This window comes from Colias croceus, chromosome 24, assembly GCF_905220415.1.
Source record: "Colias croceus chromosome 24, ilColCroc2.1".
In the NCBI taxonomy this organism is placed as follows: Eukaryota; Metazoa; Arthropoda; class Insecta; order Lepidoptera; family Pieridae; genus Colias; species Colias croceus.
This window is the reverse complement of record NC_059560.1, coordinates 2,673,654-2,691,532: the sequence shown is the minus strand read 5'-3', so window position 1 is coordinate 2,691,532 and position 17,879 is coordinate 2,673,654. Positions and strand designations below refer to the sequence as shown.

At 35.8% G+C, this 17,879-nt stretch overlaps 2 protein-coding genes across 5 annotated transcripts in view; one reads left to right on the top strand and one right to left on the bottom strand.

The window, feature by feature from the left end:
- Positions 1-185: 185 nt before the first annotated feature.
- On the bottom strand, positions 186-2,875 carry LOC123702722 (charged multivesicular body protein 3). 2 transcript variants are annotated; one of them, XM_045650509.1, is made up of 7 exons: positions 2,726-2,875; positions 2,568-2,628; positions 2,298-2,477; positions 2,100-2,140; positions 1,658-1,831; positions 1,007-1,156; positions 186-563 (listed from the first exon to the last, which is right to left on the bottom strand). In XM_045650509.1, exons 1-6 carry the CDS (start codon positions 2,768-2,770, stop codon positions 1,007-1,009), a joined length of 651 nt encoding a protein of 216 aa, XP_045506465.1. In that variant the 5' UTR covers positions 2,771-2,875; the 3' UTR covers positions 186-563. The 2 variants fall into 2 exon arrangements, with proteins under 2 accessions (XP_045506465.1, XP_045506466.1); XM_045650510.1 differs by having other exon boundaries at positions 186-559.
- Positions 2,876-3,190: 315 nt separating this feature from the next.
- The window catches only part of LOC123702721 (glycerol-3-phosphate acyltransferase 1, mitochondrial), a 69,859-nt gene continuing 55,170 nt past the window's right edge, over positions 3,191-17,879 (top strand). For 2 of the 3 annotated variants that reach the window (XM_045650507.1, XM_045650506.1), the window contains exon 1: positions 12,609-12,808. The gene's annotated coding sequence lies outside the window, so the exon portion shown is untranslated. Of the gene's footprint in view, positions 3,293-12,608; positions 12,809-17,879 lie in introns of those variants that run through there. The other variant, XM_045650508.1, reaches the window with a different exon arrangement.

Here is a 17,879-nt window from a genome sequence, read left to right as displayed (position 1 = left end):
TTCGCGGTAAACTCCAAAACTGATTTACTGATTTTCTTTCTGTTTTCACCAATGATAATGTGATTCTCGAGTCTACTTACACTACACTTATTAGATAAAATTTAACTTAGTTTACAAAGAATTGTTAAAACCAGACCATCACATATTATTTTAAAATGGAGGAAAAGGTAAAATGAAAGCTTCAATGTTAATAGCAGTTTTATTTTGTAAACAATTATCACAACAATACACAAAAATATATAAATACATCATCTTTTTAATTAAAATTAATTCGTTATAACTTGTTACGAACCAAAGAGATATAGTGTGAGATTTTTAAATAGGTTTTTTTATATATTTTTAACACATAGTAATGAAACTATGAACAATAAGCAAACAATCACAAGAATACTGAAATCTTATTTTTTTTATGAAATATTGAAATTCAAGTAATTTCACAACATTTATTAAAGTACGAAATAAATATTTAACGCACAACAACGTGACTTACAACATTCTCTCTTATAGTAAGTAATAATAGTGTTAAAGGCATTTCCACATCTCGACGACATCGAATCATCTACCTTGAAAAAAAAAAATCTTGGTAAGTAATGCATTTTAATATTAATAATTTACTGAAGATTTGTTCTTATCGGGCTTTGTAAATAGTAGTAGGTTCAATTGTGATAAATTTTAAAATAAACTTTATTTATCAGAATATTTCATCTGAAAAAAAAATCAATAAAAATCATAAGTGCGGTCTGATTAAATAACATATCCAGGATATAATTAGTGTTACATAGGACCGGAGAGTCTGTTAAGCTTATTAAGCTTGAACATTGTATTTTTTATGTCTTTCGCTTTCCATATCTTTGCTTTAGTTACATTTCATAACCACCTTATAGAAAAATATCAATAGCGAGATCTATTTCGAATTCCTAATTAAAAAATACATAACTACGAATAGAAAATGTATAACATGAATTGAGAAATCTTTTTCTTAATAATAACTAAGAAAATAACATACCTAAGACCGTAACGCCTGCAACCGTGTCTGCATTTCATCCAGTTCGCTCTCATCTGGCTCTTGCGTCTCTTGACTAGTGGAGGGTGCTCCAACCGCCGTGGGAGGCGCCGGCGCTTCGCCCAGCTTGCCTTGTGTGAGCTCCCATAGCACCTGTGTAATATGAGTTAGGCTAATAATAGTATCGTAATATTCAAGACATATCTGTTGTAACGAATTTGTTACACAAAACGTCACTGAGGCTTTAGAAATGCCACATCATTTTAAATTAATTCTTTTGACTAGAATATTACAAAAATTTGTGAAATTTTTTTCAAAGTATACAAAGACATTGATTGCCGGTGCAGTCTCAGACATAGGACGTTACAAAAAAACAACTTTATGTCCAGCAGTGGAAACTGCAGGACATGAAGTGGTTTTTTTGTTTAATTGATCACGGGATGAAATTTAAGCCCACGTCATTTGGATTGAACAAGCATTTGAATGTTATAAACCTAAATACTATTATTAATTTGTGGTCAGTTTTAAAGTTTTTTTGGTGATCAATTAATATTATACATATCCCAATTTGACAGTTTCTTTTTCCTTTACACCCAAAATAGGCGCTCAACATTGATTTGCGGAAACATGCCCATATATATTATTACTACAAACCTTATCAACTTCAGTCTGCGCAGCCTCCTCCATTTCCTCTTCATCCTCCATGCTAGACATAGTCTCGTCAAGCATCTCCTCGATGATACCCGCCTTCATCATCTCTTTACTTAAATCCTGCATTGTCTGAGCGATTTCTGGTAATCGGAGTAAGGCCTGCATCGCTTGCATCACCTATAGTTTAATAATTGGAATATACAAAGTTGGAGTGTTTTGTTAAATAAAATTACTGTTTTTAAGTATGCTGTTTGTATCATTTCTGAGTTATTATTACATTTTACTCATCAAATTTGAGATAAGAAGGTAAGAAAAATCAATCTTTCAAAATGCAACCATAGATATTTTAGTTTTTACCTCTTCAACTAAAAACAAACTATATAAATTATTTTTATTCTGTTATGTTGTTGTGTTTTTGTAAAAAACAATATTTTTATTATCCTACCTCAGTTGATTTCTGTAAGGATCCAGCCACTCTTAATGTTGCTGTAAACAAATATAATTTTCATTATTATTATCAAGCAGTAATAGAATTGTTATTACTTATTATGGTTCTAAATACTACTAACATCTTATATTATTATTATTTTTTTGTTGGTCTCTTGTTTAACTAAGTCTGTTTAAAAGAGAAAATCTGACTCACCCAATTGGTTCTTCATTTGCATCTGTACAGAATTTAGGTGGGCTTTGCTTGTGTATATTTTACTAACAGCTTTCCTTGATCTTATAATTTCTTTAGCCAATATTGTACACACTTGTTTATCATTTTTTGCTGCAGCTTCCTTGAGAGATCGTTTTATTTTTTCCTCTTCACGTTGAATAGCTAAAAAAGTAGATACCTAATGATATATTTTGTAAACACTCTGACAAGGATGACATATCACACAATCGTGAATATTTTTAAAGCACTTACCTCGTATTTGCCTGTCTAAATTATAGCCTTCTTTTCTTAATTTATGGGACCATTCGTTTACCTAAAATAACAAATATTGATTTACATTAATTACTTTAATTTTATTAAGACATTTTCTGTTGCAAAGCGTCTGAATAAGTTTTATTAAAATTACATACCATTTCTTTAGGGTTTTTGTCTGGTGATTTGCCGAATAAACCCATGTTGAAAACTTATTACAATTTTTTTAGAAAATAATACAAATATTGTTTGTTTTATTTAGATTTTCTACTGACAAATTGACTTTGACAGTAAAATCTGGCCGATGATCTCATTGATCATTCTACATGATTGACGTCTGTTGACAGCTGTCGTAGTTGATTAAAATGTTTTAAAATATATATTGAATGCTCTTTAATGGTTATTTTTAAGTAACAATTAAATATTACAACAAATAAAAATGTACAAAATATTAAATATCCAGTATTAAATGATTTCTTCTCTGATCTATGTTGCATTGCATAGACAATAGCTCACTTCTATAAACTACAGAAAAAATGAAATAGGTAGGTACCTAAATCCGCAAAAACACAAAAATTCAAAAATTTAAAGGTTATGTTGTCAAATTGTTTTTCTCGTTCCTATTTTTGTGTAAATTGTATACAAGAACAATGAATTTATGGTGAATTGTGCATATCAATTGTGCATCATTTGAAGATCGTTCTTTTATTGGAAAGTTAAGAAAGGTAAGAGTTACATACTTTTATTTATTTTATTTATTCACCATCTCATCAACTGGTGTTTTTTTATACATTTATGAATTATACATATTATACAATGAAACGTTAGCTTAGTTTCAAGATTCCCTTTTTAAATTCTGAAGTACAATTACCTTTTACAAAATTGTATTTTTGTTGTGTAATTCTTCATAATGATAATAAATAATAATGCAAAAGTTTTTGAGAATGGATGGATGTATGTTTGTTACTCTTTCATGAGGGAACTACTGGACGAATTTGGATGAAACTTTACAGTAATGTAGATTATAAGTATGAGAATACCACAAGATGAGACTGCCTGCGGTACAACAAGTAGGTATAGATATAAAGAAATATATTGACTTGTTCTTCATCTAACATTTTTTTAAGTTATATTCTGTTATAAAATCTCCATCAATGCAAAGTATCATAAAAATCTGTTCAGTGGTTTTCTAGTGAAAGAGTAACAAATTTACATCCATACATTGTTACAAACATGCACATTTATAATAAGAGTAGGATTGTATTAAAGTCACCACGCTCAAGTTAGTACAATTGAAATAATAGAAAATTAAGTAGTTTAAATATAATTGTCATAATATCCTAAGAACTCAGAATGCAAGAATAATTTTATCAATTACTAGCTGCTCCCCGCGGTTTCACCCGCATTGCTCCGTTCCTGTTGGTCTTAGCGTGATGATATATAGCCTATAGCCTTCCTCGATAAATGGGCTTTCTAACACCGAAATAATTTTTCAAAACGGACCAGTAGTTCCCGAGATTAGCGCGTTCAAACAAACAAACTCTTTAGCTTTATAATATTAGTATAGATTTAAATTGATAATAACCAAGTACTTGAAATAAATTTATAAATAATCCATACATAACTCTACTTGTTCTGTAATCACTACAAAGTATAAAACAAAGACGCTTTCTCTGTCCCTCCTGTCCTCTTTGTATGCTTAAATCTTTAAAACTATGCAACGGATTTTGATACGGTTTTTTTTAATAGATAGTGATTCAAGAGGAAGGTTTTAGTCTATAATTTATTAGGTTTAAGACAAATCGAGCGAAGCCGCGGGCGGTAAGCTAGTTACCTATAATTTGCTGAATTTGTTAACAAGCTTAATCATAAAAATATCCCCTTAGAATTTTTATAAACAAACAAAAAAATATGTAGGGATACATCTGAAGATAGCTTAATTTAACATATTTAACGATATACATAAAATAGTTTTTTATTCTTGTATCGTATTTTTTAATATACCCTACAATCTACATTATGCTAAACACACAAAGCATAGCCATGGTGATTGCGATCATAATATGAATTTGCCACTTGCCAGTCAGTTCAATTCAGGGCGTAAGCTGTCTGGAAATAAGAGGTTGTAACACTGTAACTTGTACTCGATTTTGTATGGGTGGATTTCTATCGTAATTTTTGAAATACCCTGCATTATGCTGCATCCACACTACATTGTTATGTACATTGTACATACCTACTACATATTGTCATATGATTATATAGATTCGTGTCGATTGTCAAACCGATTGAGCAAGCGCAGTGTTTGCGACACGCATGCGCCGTAATAACTTGCATCCGACAGCCGACTTGCAAAATATAATGCTGGCTGGTGACATGCGCTAGGGCCTAGGGAACGGAAATTGTAGGTGTAATTTCTTAATGTGGTTACTGTTTACATTGTTTTCTTTTGTCGGTTTTAGCTTTAGCACAGATAATATCTATAATGCTATACTAGTATTAAGTACTTGAATATTTGTTATTTTCGTGAAAATTACAGGCGAAGCACCTACTTTCAAATAAAAGAAGAAACATTAAAATCAGTTCGTCCAGTCGAAAGTCCTAGTAATATAACAAACCCAAAAATACAGTCGAATTGAGAAGTCCTCTTTTGAAGTTTGTTGAATAGTTAGAGCTACCGCGCAAGAGCAACTTTTGTCTCCGCAACTATTTTGTGATTTTGTCTCTCCCATCAACTCTATGGAGAGTTGCGTGTGTCGCTACGTGCGCGCAATTTCTTACTACCCCATGCCCCATGGAGTTGATAGGAGAGACAGTTGCGGAGACAAAAGTTGCTCTCGCGCGCTAGCTCTTAGTGTAATAGTATAATTAGGTATCTCAGATATATTTTTTTCATGTATTTTGAAAGTCTAGCGACGACTTACGACAATCGTTGCAAAACACGCTAGGAGCAATTGAACTAGCGCAAACCTAATGTACCTACATTATTAGTACTTAGTGCATTCTTAGTGCACATGCACCCGATTTTTGCATGTAAACAACACGCGGACGAGTGTAATTATAAATAGATCCTTATCGGACAAAACTGTTCATCGTCCTCGTGGTACTTTGTGACATATACTTCCGTTCTTCTTGTTGTTGTGTTGCATAAATAAAAATATTTAGGTACCTACATACTTCTGCTTACTTCTCTGTCTGTCTACATATAGGTAGTCTTTGACTAGCTTCAGTCTACGGCTTAACATTTTATGCAGGTTTAAGTACCTAGCCTTTAAACGTATCTATACAGAACTAGCGGTCCGCCCCGGCTTCGCCCGTGGTACATGTTTACGTTTTCTCTCCATAAGAACAATCCTCGTACTGCAAGGAATATAATAAAAAAAGAATTATCGAAATCGGTTCAGCCGTTCTCGAGTTATGCGCTTACCAACACATTTTGCGATTCATTTTTATATATTAGAATTAGATACTTACTATAACCTATATCTTAGTTAAATTCCATTAAGATCAAATCGGCTGTTTTTAGTAAAAGATTAACACAACCATACCACTCAATCTCATTCACATTTTTTTGAGTTGTCTTAATTACCTGAATGGTTAAAAATATCAACATAAAGTAACCTGAATAGTTTTATCAATGTAAGGTTGTTTTTCTGACAATAATAAAGCAATCAAGTTCCTTCAGTAGTTCAGTATCGTTGTTTGCTAGGTAGGTATGTTGCATTTTTATTAATACTTTAATTCCGTATAATCCCTAAGTCCGATAAATATTTTGTTATTGCGAAAGTAAAAGCGATGTATTGACGTCAATATTAGTATCCAATATCTATTAATTAGTTATTAATTGCAGAGGACTAATTATATGTAATAATGTCGATGTTGTATTTATGATCTGTAAAGTTTCCAATCGTAATGTAGTTGAGATTGATAATTATTATAATTACTAGCGGTCCGCCCCGGCTTCGCCCGTGGTACATATTAACGTTTTCTCTACATAAGAACCATCCTCGTACTTCAAGGAATATAATAAAAAAAGAATTATCGAAATCGGTTCAGCCGTTCTCGAGTTATGGAATTACAACGAAAAGTGGCATTGATTTTTATATATTAGATATTTATACATATATTAAGTACATGCATATTATATTATTTATTATTATTCACGCATGAATTTTCATAATGTCTCACCATTCTACCTGAGTTTTTTGCATATTAAGTAGGTACCTATATCCTAGTTGGATTAAATAGTAGTTTTTCATTTTTCTTTATCTAGAAAAGACAAAGAACACCTATTGCTTATGCATGAGACATAACTAGGTAGTGTCCGTGAATTTATCAAGATTATTACGATTGGACAAGTTTTTAGATTATTAGATATCCTAAACTAAATAAGTAGATCCGGTACATATCTATATTATCAAATATCAATGTAATCGTTATGATTTCAAATGCTAGCATAATTATTGTACTTTGTATCCGAGATAAATATATATTTACAAAACGTTTCCTAAATTTATACTTAAAATGAATAAATTTTCTCTACTTTAAATAAATACGAATCCCTTTTTCCCTTGGAGTCAGACGTAAACATCTCGACCGGTTCGCATATTCTTTTTTCATGTTTGTTATTGTTAAATGTGTCAGTTTGACAGTTCCCGCGTAAATATGAAAACGTCTGTCTGTATAATTAAAAAAAAAACCGAAAAAATTTAATAAAATTGAGGTTATATAGGTATATCTACTCTATGTTACAAGCATACTATCATAATTATATGATATAGGTAACCTATAGTTTCTAGGAATAGTTTTTCAAATAATTATTGATTTTTACCTCATTATTTTATTACACAACTATTATTTTTATACCAAGCATAATAAGAAGTACAAAGAGCCATCGATTTATTACAACATGTGCATAGATTATCGGACACATTAATACAAAAGATATTATATAATAACAACAACGTTATCGTCCTAGATGACCAGTATGTGCAAAACTTCCAATAACCTCAACAATTAGTGCACTACGTCAATCGCCTAGGCCCTATAGGCTATAGTGTCAAGAGTTTATCAGAATGACGCATATGTGTTTGAAAACATTAGAGTTGCCAGATGTCCCTGTTTTCATTTTCACTGTAAGATACTCCATTTTCCGAGGAAGGCTATAGATATATTATGTCGCGACGCTAAAACCAATAGGAGCAGAGCAATGCGGGTAAAATCGCGGGGCACAGCAAGTAAATAAATATTTAATTATAACGAAATTGTAGAAAAAATATTTAAATTGAAATTATTGAATATTTTATGCTAAAAGGACCTTTTGGGGCCCTTAGTAGGTGAACCCGGCAAAATGGACTGTTTTCTATGAGCTATAATTAAAAATATTGAAGTTTTTTCGCACTGAAATTTCTAATATGTATTACAGAACGTATGTGTGATGGGATGACTGTTTTCAAAACACGATTGGAAAAATTTTGCTCGATAAAAAAAAATCCTGAAGTTACCTCTAAAATATCATATAAATGCTCATTACAACCGTATTTTACTATAATATTTCGTATAAAATCACAAATACATAGGTATTTACCTTCTCGATTTCGTGACTGTTTTAGATTTAGAAAATACTAAATATTTTCATTCACTTTTTGATAAAAATGTGAATGGCGCTTACGATTTTTAGTTTCGAGCACGTTGATTCCATACTAAACGCGGATCCCCTCACCGCTTACCTCAGGCCCGAATAGCTGAATTTTCGCTGACCGCCTAACCCCCCTTAAAAAGGATGAATGAAATATGTAAAGCCGTTCTAATACAATATTGCATTTTTATTGCAAAGATTATGAAAGATAACAAGTGATAACTGCGTTAAAAACAACCGACTTACTTATAATAATAATACTTGCACTTGCAAAAATGCCCATAAAATAAAAACTAATGGGCCTATCCGAATAAAATTTTTATGGGACCAATTCGACACCATCTCGCATCGAACAAAAAAAGAATCACGTAAATCGGTTCAGAAACCTCGGAGTAATCGGTGTACATACATTTAAAAAAAAACGTACCGGCCGAATTGATAACCTCCTCCTTTTTTTTGAAGTCGGTTAAAAAGGAGATAACAAATCATCACATGATTGTCTTTTGTATCTGTTTGGAAAAGAGATCATTCTTTACAATAGAGCTCGAGAAATGAAATAAAAGACTGACGGAAAAATTCATAAACTTACAAAGGATCGGAAAATAGACAAAAGAAGAATGAATGCTATTATTTATTTAAGTGTCCCAATTTGTTATAATATTATATAACTGGCAATACCATATAATTATATATAATATTATATAATTATATAACTCAATCACATGTAGTTTTGTTTTGTAGTGGAACTATTCCTGCTTTATCAGGAATCTGTGTTGAGTGCCACTTATCGCGAATCTAATTCACCTTAGGACTCATTTCTTAACCTATTACGAGCTTGTTTATGTTCAGATTTAATATAGAATTAATGTAACGTCTTATCAAATGGGTGAACAAAGTTTAGAACGAGATGATTAGAAGAGCACAGTAGGAATAGCTTTGTGTTTGTAAATATTACAGATTATAATATTTTGTATATGATGTATTCCTTTATGAAGTGGAACTTTAGGCGCGTTGAGAGTAAAATTCCAAGGTCGAGTCAAAGCAATACCGTCACGCCATGGAGTAAGGCGACGATTTTGATTTCTTTGAATCTTGTCAAAGAAGTTTCACTTCAGACACGTGTTCTCGGCACATACGCTCTTTTGTCTTTCTTAAAAATGAACATGTGTGTTTATGTAAAAATAGTTTAAATTAATACCACAGAAATAAGGACGATGCTCGATGCGTTATATTTCCTTTTACAGACAATCGCTTTGTTACTAAATTTTCATTGTTTTCTTGCATTAACCTGAAAGCATATTTCATCAATACGATTGCCCTTAATTTTATAAAGATGTCTGATTGAGCAGAAAGATCTATTTTTGTAAGTCGGCTAAATATAACGTGAAAAAAACGTTTTGTCCTTCAGAAGTTACATGAGCCATGTTGCATCGTCCAAGACAATGTTTATGGGAAAATATTTATTCGGAAAATCACGTCATCTTCCCTTTTATTTGAATGGTGAAGTGTCAATATTTTATTTTACGATGCAATTTTAATTTACTGTCGTCGTTTTATTTGTTCTGTGTAGAGTTGTGTGATTTTGTAAATGTATTTTCTTTTCTTTGTATCTTTCACGAATATTGTATTTCTTTATTGTTGAATGCAACATTTGTCACAAATATTTTGTAAGATTACCAGATATTCAACCATCTTCACATAATCAAACTAGCTTTCCGCCCGCGGCTTCGCCCGCGTTTTCAAAGAAAAACTCGCATAGTTCCCGTTCCCGAGGGATTTCCGGGATAAAACCTATCCTATCTCTCAAGTTGGATCGAACTGCACATGGTGTGCGAATTTTATTATAATCGGTTAAGTGGTTTCAGTTTACGTACGGTTTAAGTTCACGAGATATTAGAGCTATTTAACAAAACGATATCCTTCATCCTCCTTTCTCCAAGTGGTCTGGATACATCAGATGTAATATTTAAAAGAATAACATTGAAAACAAAATGTTTAAATTAAAATAATTAAACAGGCCACTTCCCCCTTGTGGACTGGACTTACTGTGCAACGTGACTGGAATTTTAATTGTTAACGAACAATTAACATTGGAGTATCTTGTTAATTCATTGTTAATCGTTGTAAGCTTGATAGTTACATTTAAACAGTATTATTTCGTCATGGGATTAATCAGATAACAGAAATAAGCATAAACCCTTTTACTGACCATTTATAAAACAACAATTTCAATATAATCATGTAATATTAAAAATCATAAACTCTAAGAAGCATTTTTAATTTTTATTTTTGTTATCACTTTGGTGTCTCGTATTGCTTGCTTCTATAGTCCCTTATTGAATTTCAAGAAAATCGAACTATAGGTACGTACGTAAACACACTGCCTGTTTTTTATCAAGCAATTTATCTTCACAGTCAATTTGCGGTACATATAAAGGATCGGGATAATTACTAATCATATTGAATTATAGTTAACATTGGAAAAATGTTGTTTTATCTGGCAATATAATGTCCTGTTTGCGTCTTAAAGCGGATGTACCTAATGATCCCTTTGCAACATGTAATAGGCGTTGCTACCCGACTGGTTTCACGCTTTTGCTTTTAGTTTACTACTTTATAATACCATTTTAATGTATAGGTTGAAATGATAGTGCGATTCCAGTAGTTTTGAATTTCTAAGAAGACGATTTGTTGTGGAAAAGTAGTCAGTTCTGCAAATGGCAATGATGTCAACAGAGATTTGTTATTTCAAATCTCACGTAGATTTTTTTTTTATGTCAGAGCAAGCAAAGGAGCAGGTGGGCCACCTGATGTTAAGTGGTCACCACCGCCCATAAACACTTGTAACACAAGGAGTGTTACAGGTGCTTTGCCGGCCTTTAATGGACAAATAAGCTCTTTTCTTGAAGGCCCCAATGTCGTAGTTGTTCGGGAACACCGCAGATAAGTATACGTAGCCGCTGCCGGACCGACAAAAGCTTTTTATTATTATCTTTGTGCCCCTGTATCCTTGTTTTATAAGCGAATCTAATTCCTAGATAACTTCAATGTTAAAAATCATGCTATTAAATAAATAGATATTCTGTAACGTGTCTTCGTCCTACTTAACTAATGAACGTAAGTATATGTACATTCTTCCTTACGTAGGATCTTCCATTATTTCCAACTGAATCCTACAGTTGCAATTGAAATTAAAAGACTAAGTAATTAGTAAAGGATAAATTAAAACATGCAATTGCATAGAGTCGAACATTATTACAAATATAATTCTTGAAAAAAATCAATTTATCCCATCAGTCCATGAATCTTAAATTAAAAAAAATAATAATATTAGTGTCCACAGCCAATTGATGCAATCGTCGTTTTGTTCTCAAAGTTAATTTCAAGTTAGTGCAGTTGAGTAGGTGTATAAAAACAAGATACGTGCACTAATTATGGGAACACTTTGTCCTGACAAACTAATTTATAAGGTTCCATGTTCAAGTTATTTGCGAGGAAACCAAAAACGAAAGAAGTGGATCGGCCGCTTTTTGTATGTTTACTCTCTTCACTCTATATTATGTCTACTCTTTCACGAAAAAACGACGTGATGGATTTAGATGAAATTTTACAGTGGTTATAAGTTACAACCGCGCGGCAAAGCTAGTAATATGTGTTACATAAGTAATGCAAATATTTCCAGCTTTGTTATTAATGTTTATAAACTGCTGAATAATAAGTGTTTTATTGTTGTTTTCAACTATAATAATTTGCACATAAATAGCTATGCTACAAATAATAGCGAATGTTAAAAGTGGCTATTATAATAGGTAATTTTAGAAGTTCGTTTTCACAGTATATACTTACATGCATAGTTTGCCTGATAAAAGTATAGCATAAAGTATTTTGTACTTAGTGCTTACTATTTACGAACCCTGATGACAGAGCCATGTTGATATATTTCCTAGCCTTCTGACTTTTTTGACTCTATTTTCAAGGTATTTTTTATTTCACTAATGAGTAATACTAATAACGATAATACCCCTATAACCTACCTATTATAGCTACTCATGATTGGACAAGACGAAACTATGTCAAAACTCAAAAGCTAAAACTCAAACTCTACATTTTAAAAATGTCTATAACATTTTTAAAATGTAGAGTTTGCATTCCTGTTTACAATCAATTAAAAACTAAAAAAATTGTAACAGTAATTATTAGTAACTGAACTTTACATTTGTAAGTACCGAATATGTGTAACCACATTGTCACTTGCGACATCTCCATGCTGCCAACTGCGACAGGAATCCGTCCGGCGTCCATGCGCACGCGCCGAATTATTTGGGTCTGTCAGACGCAACAATGCATGGCGATCGCCGTGTACGTAATTCGTGTTCACTGTTCAGACTTCAGTGATCAGTCACACGTTGAAAGTGCGCGGCGACGGACGTCACGCGGTGCGCGCGGAAAAATTCGGTGTATTATGTAAAATTTCCCTTAACCTCTAAGAGGTTTACCAATAAATAAAAAGTGCTCTTCTGGACAATTCTAAGTTTATATTATCTCATGTTCATATTTCGGATGATGTAAAGTTTGTTTGTTGCCTGTGGTCAGTTACAAGAAGGTAATCTATCAATGAAATACCTAGTGTCGTAATATATAAAAATAACGTTCACATAATCAATTGTGAGCGTACGTAAAATCACTGCTAAAATATGTCGATTTCTCTTTTCGCGTGCGTTTGTTTCAGTGTAACTTTGCATTAATAAAATGAGCTGATAATCAGTGTTTGTAATTCATTATGTGTAGCGGTATCTAGCTGGTATTTCGGTGGATCTCATTAAAAATCATGAGACATAGTTTGTATGAAGGTTGTGTACTCGGAAAAGTGTTGTCCTATTTATTTACATTCGTGATTCAATGGAAAATTGAGGAAAATTTTGTTCTAGAGTTGATAATCTTCTAATGCTCTCATTATTCGAGGACCGCAATGTTTATTTTCCCTTAATTATTATTATTGTCAGCAATAAAGTTTGTTTTCCCTTGCAACTCTAGATTCTAATCGAGAGCTTGTGAAAAACTACGTTATCTGTATGAGATCTATATTTATCTTGATCTTGAATTCGTTTATTTCATCATAGTTTGTCAGTGTCGTCGTCTCTACTATCAATAAACAATCATTTTTGTATACTCTCCTTTTTTAAATTTAATTTTTCTTAGTTTCATAATATTGTCTGTCATAATTTGATGATGCTAGTTTTACATACTGTTTATATTTTTTGAGGTTCTAAAAACTAGCCTCATCAAATTGTGGGGTTCAATAGGTCATTAGTTGTTTGCTTTGTGAAAATAATTATATTATTCAAATTAAAAAAGTTATATTTTGGAATAAACATTGTTCTCTAAGGGAAAATAAAACAATTGAGTTTTCAATCAACCTAAGAACTTAATACATCTTTGTAAATAAATTACTGGACTGTCTGCAGAACTTGGCACACATTTAGATCTCATTTCTTTTTTTGGCAAATTAAGTCAACGTATGAACTCGGCTCCAAATTTTACATTTATGTTTTTGGTGGGATATCATTACTTTTTGTACAGAAAATTACACTGCAAGATTTACTTTATGAATATAATACTTTTTATATAGTTACGATTTTTTTATTTTTTCTTGCGGTTTCTCTGTATGGTTTGTTTAGTATTATTTTCTATATTTTCTTATATGTTATGAATGTCAGCACACATTGCCCCGTCATTATCTGCAATTTTTTAAACTCGTTTTCACTCTGGTTTCCCTTCAAAACGTATAACGTATAAACTCGTTTTCTGTTTAAAAGATTAGATGATTTTCTAAACATCCAGCGTGAATTTGTACACACACTATTACCAAGATGCAAAGATCGTTGTAGAAGAATCGTCGCCTTACTCCATGACGTTACGGTATTGCCATGACGCGATCTTGAAATTTTACTCTAAACGCGCCTAAAGATGTTTCACTCATATTAATATTACGCAAATTAAATCATTTCGACCTTCGACGAAGCCTTCTTCCATTACACCATTTATGGTAATTATTTTTGCATGCTTGTATTGGCTAAACATGTTTGTGCTTTATTAATATAATTGTATCACCATTGAATACCATGTTTAAAGCAAAATAAAGATTTTATTTATTTATTTATTTATTTACACTGAAATTAAAACTAAACTAAACACTCATAAATAAAGAATAAATAAATGTGAATATTGTAAAATTATATATTATTTTTAACTGTATGAGCAATAAAGGCAATATTTTTATTACAATTTTCTTTTATTTTACGTTTAATAACAGTTTTGAATAAAGAAATCATGCAATCGAAGTAATCCGCCCTTTTTTTTTTTTTTTTTTTTTTTTTTTTTTTTAACGTTGGGAAATGCATTTACGCATCCCCCTTGGCAGTTTTGCTGTCCAAGGGGGTATGTGGGACTCGCTGAAAGCCATACCCACTAAAACCCAACGGTGGCCGTCTTTCGCCCTGGGCGGCGGGGGTTAACAGCCAGGCCTTATACCCCCGCCGACCGTGTGGCGACTGCCGCTTCTTCGCGGCTCATCGACGCCCGGAAGTGTGCAATGGCCGCCAATATTGAATAATATCGCCGTCCATTTCCGGACCTAACCATCTTATGACGCGAGGGGATTCAGTTTTCTTGCCGCGAGCATAACTACAGTATGCGCGTATCTACGAAAACCTCCCCCCGTGTTTTTCCCTTAAGTGTTATGTTACGGCTGGCGCTGGTCATATAGACGTCTGCGCCTACCGGGTCTGCGCCGTCGCAGAGGGTCCGCCGCTGGGTCATTTTCCCGGGCCCTCTCTGCGTCCTCCTTCCTTTTCATTACCGTCGCACAGAACGTGACGACGGTCTTCCATGAATTGTCAGTTTCGTCCGTGACCATTGCCTCTACAAGAGCTTGTAGGGTAAGCTGGGTGTCTGCTCCCAGCAGGCTCTGGAGGGACCCACGTTCGTCTGTCCAGGAAGGGCACTCCACCAGGGTGTGCAAAGCCGTATCTTGGAGGCTGCTACAGTGATGGCAGACGGGAGCCGGCTCACGACCTATCCTGTTCAGGTAGCTGCCGAAGCACCCGTGCCCAGACAGAACCTGCACCAGTCGGTAGTTGATCGACCCCCATCGCCTTTCCACCCATTCTCTGAGTACTGGTCTGATTGCATTCAGAGTCCAGGCCCCCACGCAAGACGAGTCTAGTTCTCGACGCCATCGGCGAAACACCGCGTCGCGAGCTTCCCGTTTCCATTCTTGGAGTGTTTCGAGAGGCAGGTTCTCGTCTCTCCCTCTTGCCTCGGCTCTGCGCCAGTAAACCTGTGAAAGGGCAGCGGCTTCAAGGTGCCAGGGTGCCGTTCCGGCGATGACGCAAACCGCATCGTAGGAGACGGTACGGTACGCCCTAGCAACTCTTAAGGCTACCACTCGTTGTGCCCGCCGTAGTACGATTGTATTGCGCGTCAGCAGTTTGTCCGCCCATATCGGACACCCGTACAATGCTTGTGATCGCACAACACCAGCGAAAAGTCGGCGACACCCCCAACTCGGCCCTCCAATATTTGGCATAATGCGGCAGAGAGCCGCTGCCGTGGTGCCGAGCTTGGTGGCCAGTGCCGAAAAGTGAGCTTGGAATGTCCATCGCGAATCGAGCACCAGACCAAGGTATTTCAGTCTGGGCCCAATTCGGATGGGCACTCCACTCACTACAATCTCTTCCCCCGGTGGTGGGGCCCTCCGGTGGCCATGGAAGCATATAGCCTCAGATTTTTCGAGGGCTACTTTTAGACCGAGACTTTTGATTCGGCCGACCACCTGTGCCACTCCAGCTGTGGCTCGGAGACGCGCCTCCCTGAAATCTCGGCCCGTGGATACCACTAGGGTGTCATCGGCGTAGCAAATAGCGCAAACTCCTTGCGGCAGCTCTCCTCGTAGTACGTGGTTATATCCGATGTTCCACAGAAGAGGCCCCAATACAGAGCCCTGTGGAACACCGCATGCAACTCTGTGACTACCCCAGCCGCCTTGCCTTTGAAAGGTAATTTGACGCCCACAGAGATAAGAACCGATAATACGGCGTAGATACGGCGGTAGTTGGTGTCGGGCTAGGCCGTCTAAAATTTTGTCCCAAGGCAGGGTGTTAAAAGCATTGGAAATATCCAATGATATTGCCACTGCTACCCCACCTTGGGAGACGGATCCTTCACAGATGTCTCGCAATCGAGCTATTGCATCCACTGTAGAGCGTCCCTGCCTAAAACCAAATTGCGATTCCTGCAGATCTGGTCCTATCTGTGACAGGTGGGTCTGAATGCGGCTGGAGATTATGCGCTCGAAAAGCTTGCCGGCTTCATCAAGCAGGACGATCGGCCTATATGCTGATGGTGAATCTGCTGGTTTGCCACTCTTCTTTAACAGAACTAGGCGCCCCGTTTTCCAACGCTCTGGAAATCTACCGATCTTAAGGCATTCTGTTAAAAGATCGCAGAAGCGCTGATCCAATCCATGAGACAAGGCATGGGACCATACTCTACCGTGCACTCCATCCGGGCCCGGGGCGGTAGTCTTCCTTTTCAGACGGTCTACTGCTGCATTCAATTCGGCTAAGGACACGTCCGGAATGGGTTCGCAGGTCAGCTCTTCTTGATCAACGCTTCCGACTCGACTTGCAAGATCAGTTGCATTTTGTCTATGACCTGGAAATAGGGTTGTCACCACCTTTTGAAGCAGCGCTGGCTCCAACGTAGATGTTAGCGGTGGGGCCCAGGGACGCAGCTTATTCATTACCAGCCTGTAAGGGCGTCCCCAGGGATTCAGGTTCAGCGTGTCCATCAATTCAGCCCAGGCTCTTTCCTTCGCGACCGCAATGGCATCTCTGAGAGCCTTTTTGGCATCCTGATACATGGTATATCGTTCAGTCTCCTCAGTAGTTGAATAATCCGCACGCCTCCTCCTTCGCCTATATTTGGTATATCGGCGTCTCGCGGTTACACAGGCTAATCGGAGCCGCGCATGTTCCGTCGACCACCAGTAAACTTTGTTATGTGGGAGATATCTTTTCAGTCTAGACATTGCGGCATCCGATATTTGCCGCATTGTCTCGGCAAACCATTCCGCTTCTGTATCTACGTTTTTAGCGTCAGGTTTTGGACACCACGCCCTGATTAAAGACGCTAATTCTAGCAGGTTTCTATCTAGGCTTTTAAGGGACCATCTCGGATTGGTCTCGACAGGAGCATGGTTTGTGTTCCTAGCAACGCCTGTCGTAGGGAGAACCTCGAATCTGATGTATTTGTGATCAGATAGGGTCTCAACCTCCGACAGGACCCGCCAACCTTGGACACGACAGGCAAGAGAGGGACTCGCGAAAGTCACGTCTACCACTGAGCCTCCCCGCATTCGCACACATGTGTTTTCGGTGCCTTGGTTGAGCGGAACCAGATTTTGGGCCGCGAGCCATTCTACTAGGACATCTCCACGGGCATCCGAGGCAGAAGAACCCCAAGCCACAGACTTAGCGTTGAGGTCTCCAGCAACGATGATTTTATGAGGGCGGCCCCATTGAATCAGGGAGCCCACTTCTCCCAAAAACGCTTCAAACTCAGGAAGCGTTTTATTAGGTGAGAAGTATGTGCCGATAACAACCGTGTCGATG

Bases quoted from the DNA above. Each gene is read 5' to 3' on its own strand.
- LOC123702722 (XM_045650509.1), bottom strand. From the start codon at position 2,770: ATGGGTTTATTCGGCAAATCACCAGACAAAAACCCTAAAGAAATG. The intron at 2,629-2,725 runs GTATGTAATTTT...TTGTTATTTTAG, and splicing joins ACAAAAACCCTAAAGAAATG to GTAAACGAATGGTCCCATAA. The intron at 2,141-2,297 runs GTGAGTCAGATT...ATTTGTTTACAG, and splicing joins GCAAATGAAGAACCAATTGG to CAACATTAAGAGTGGCTGGA.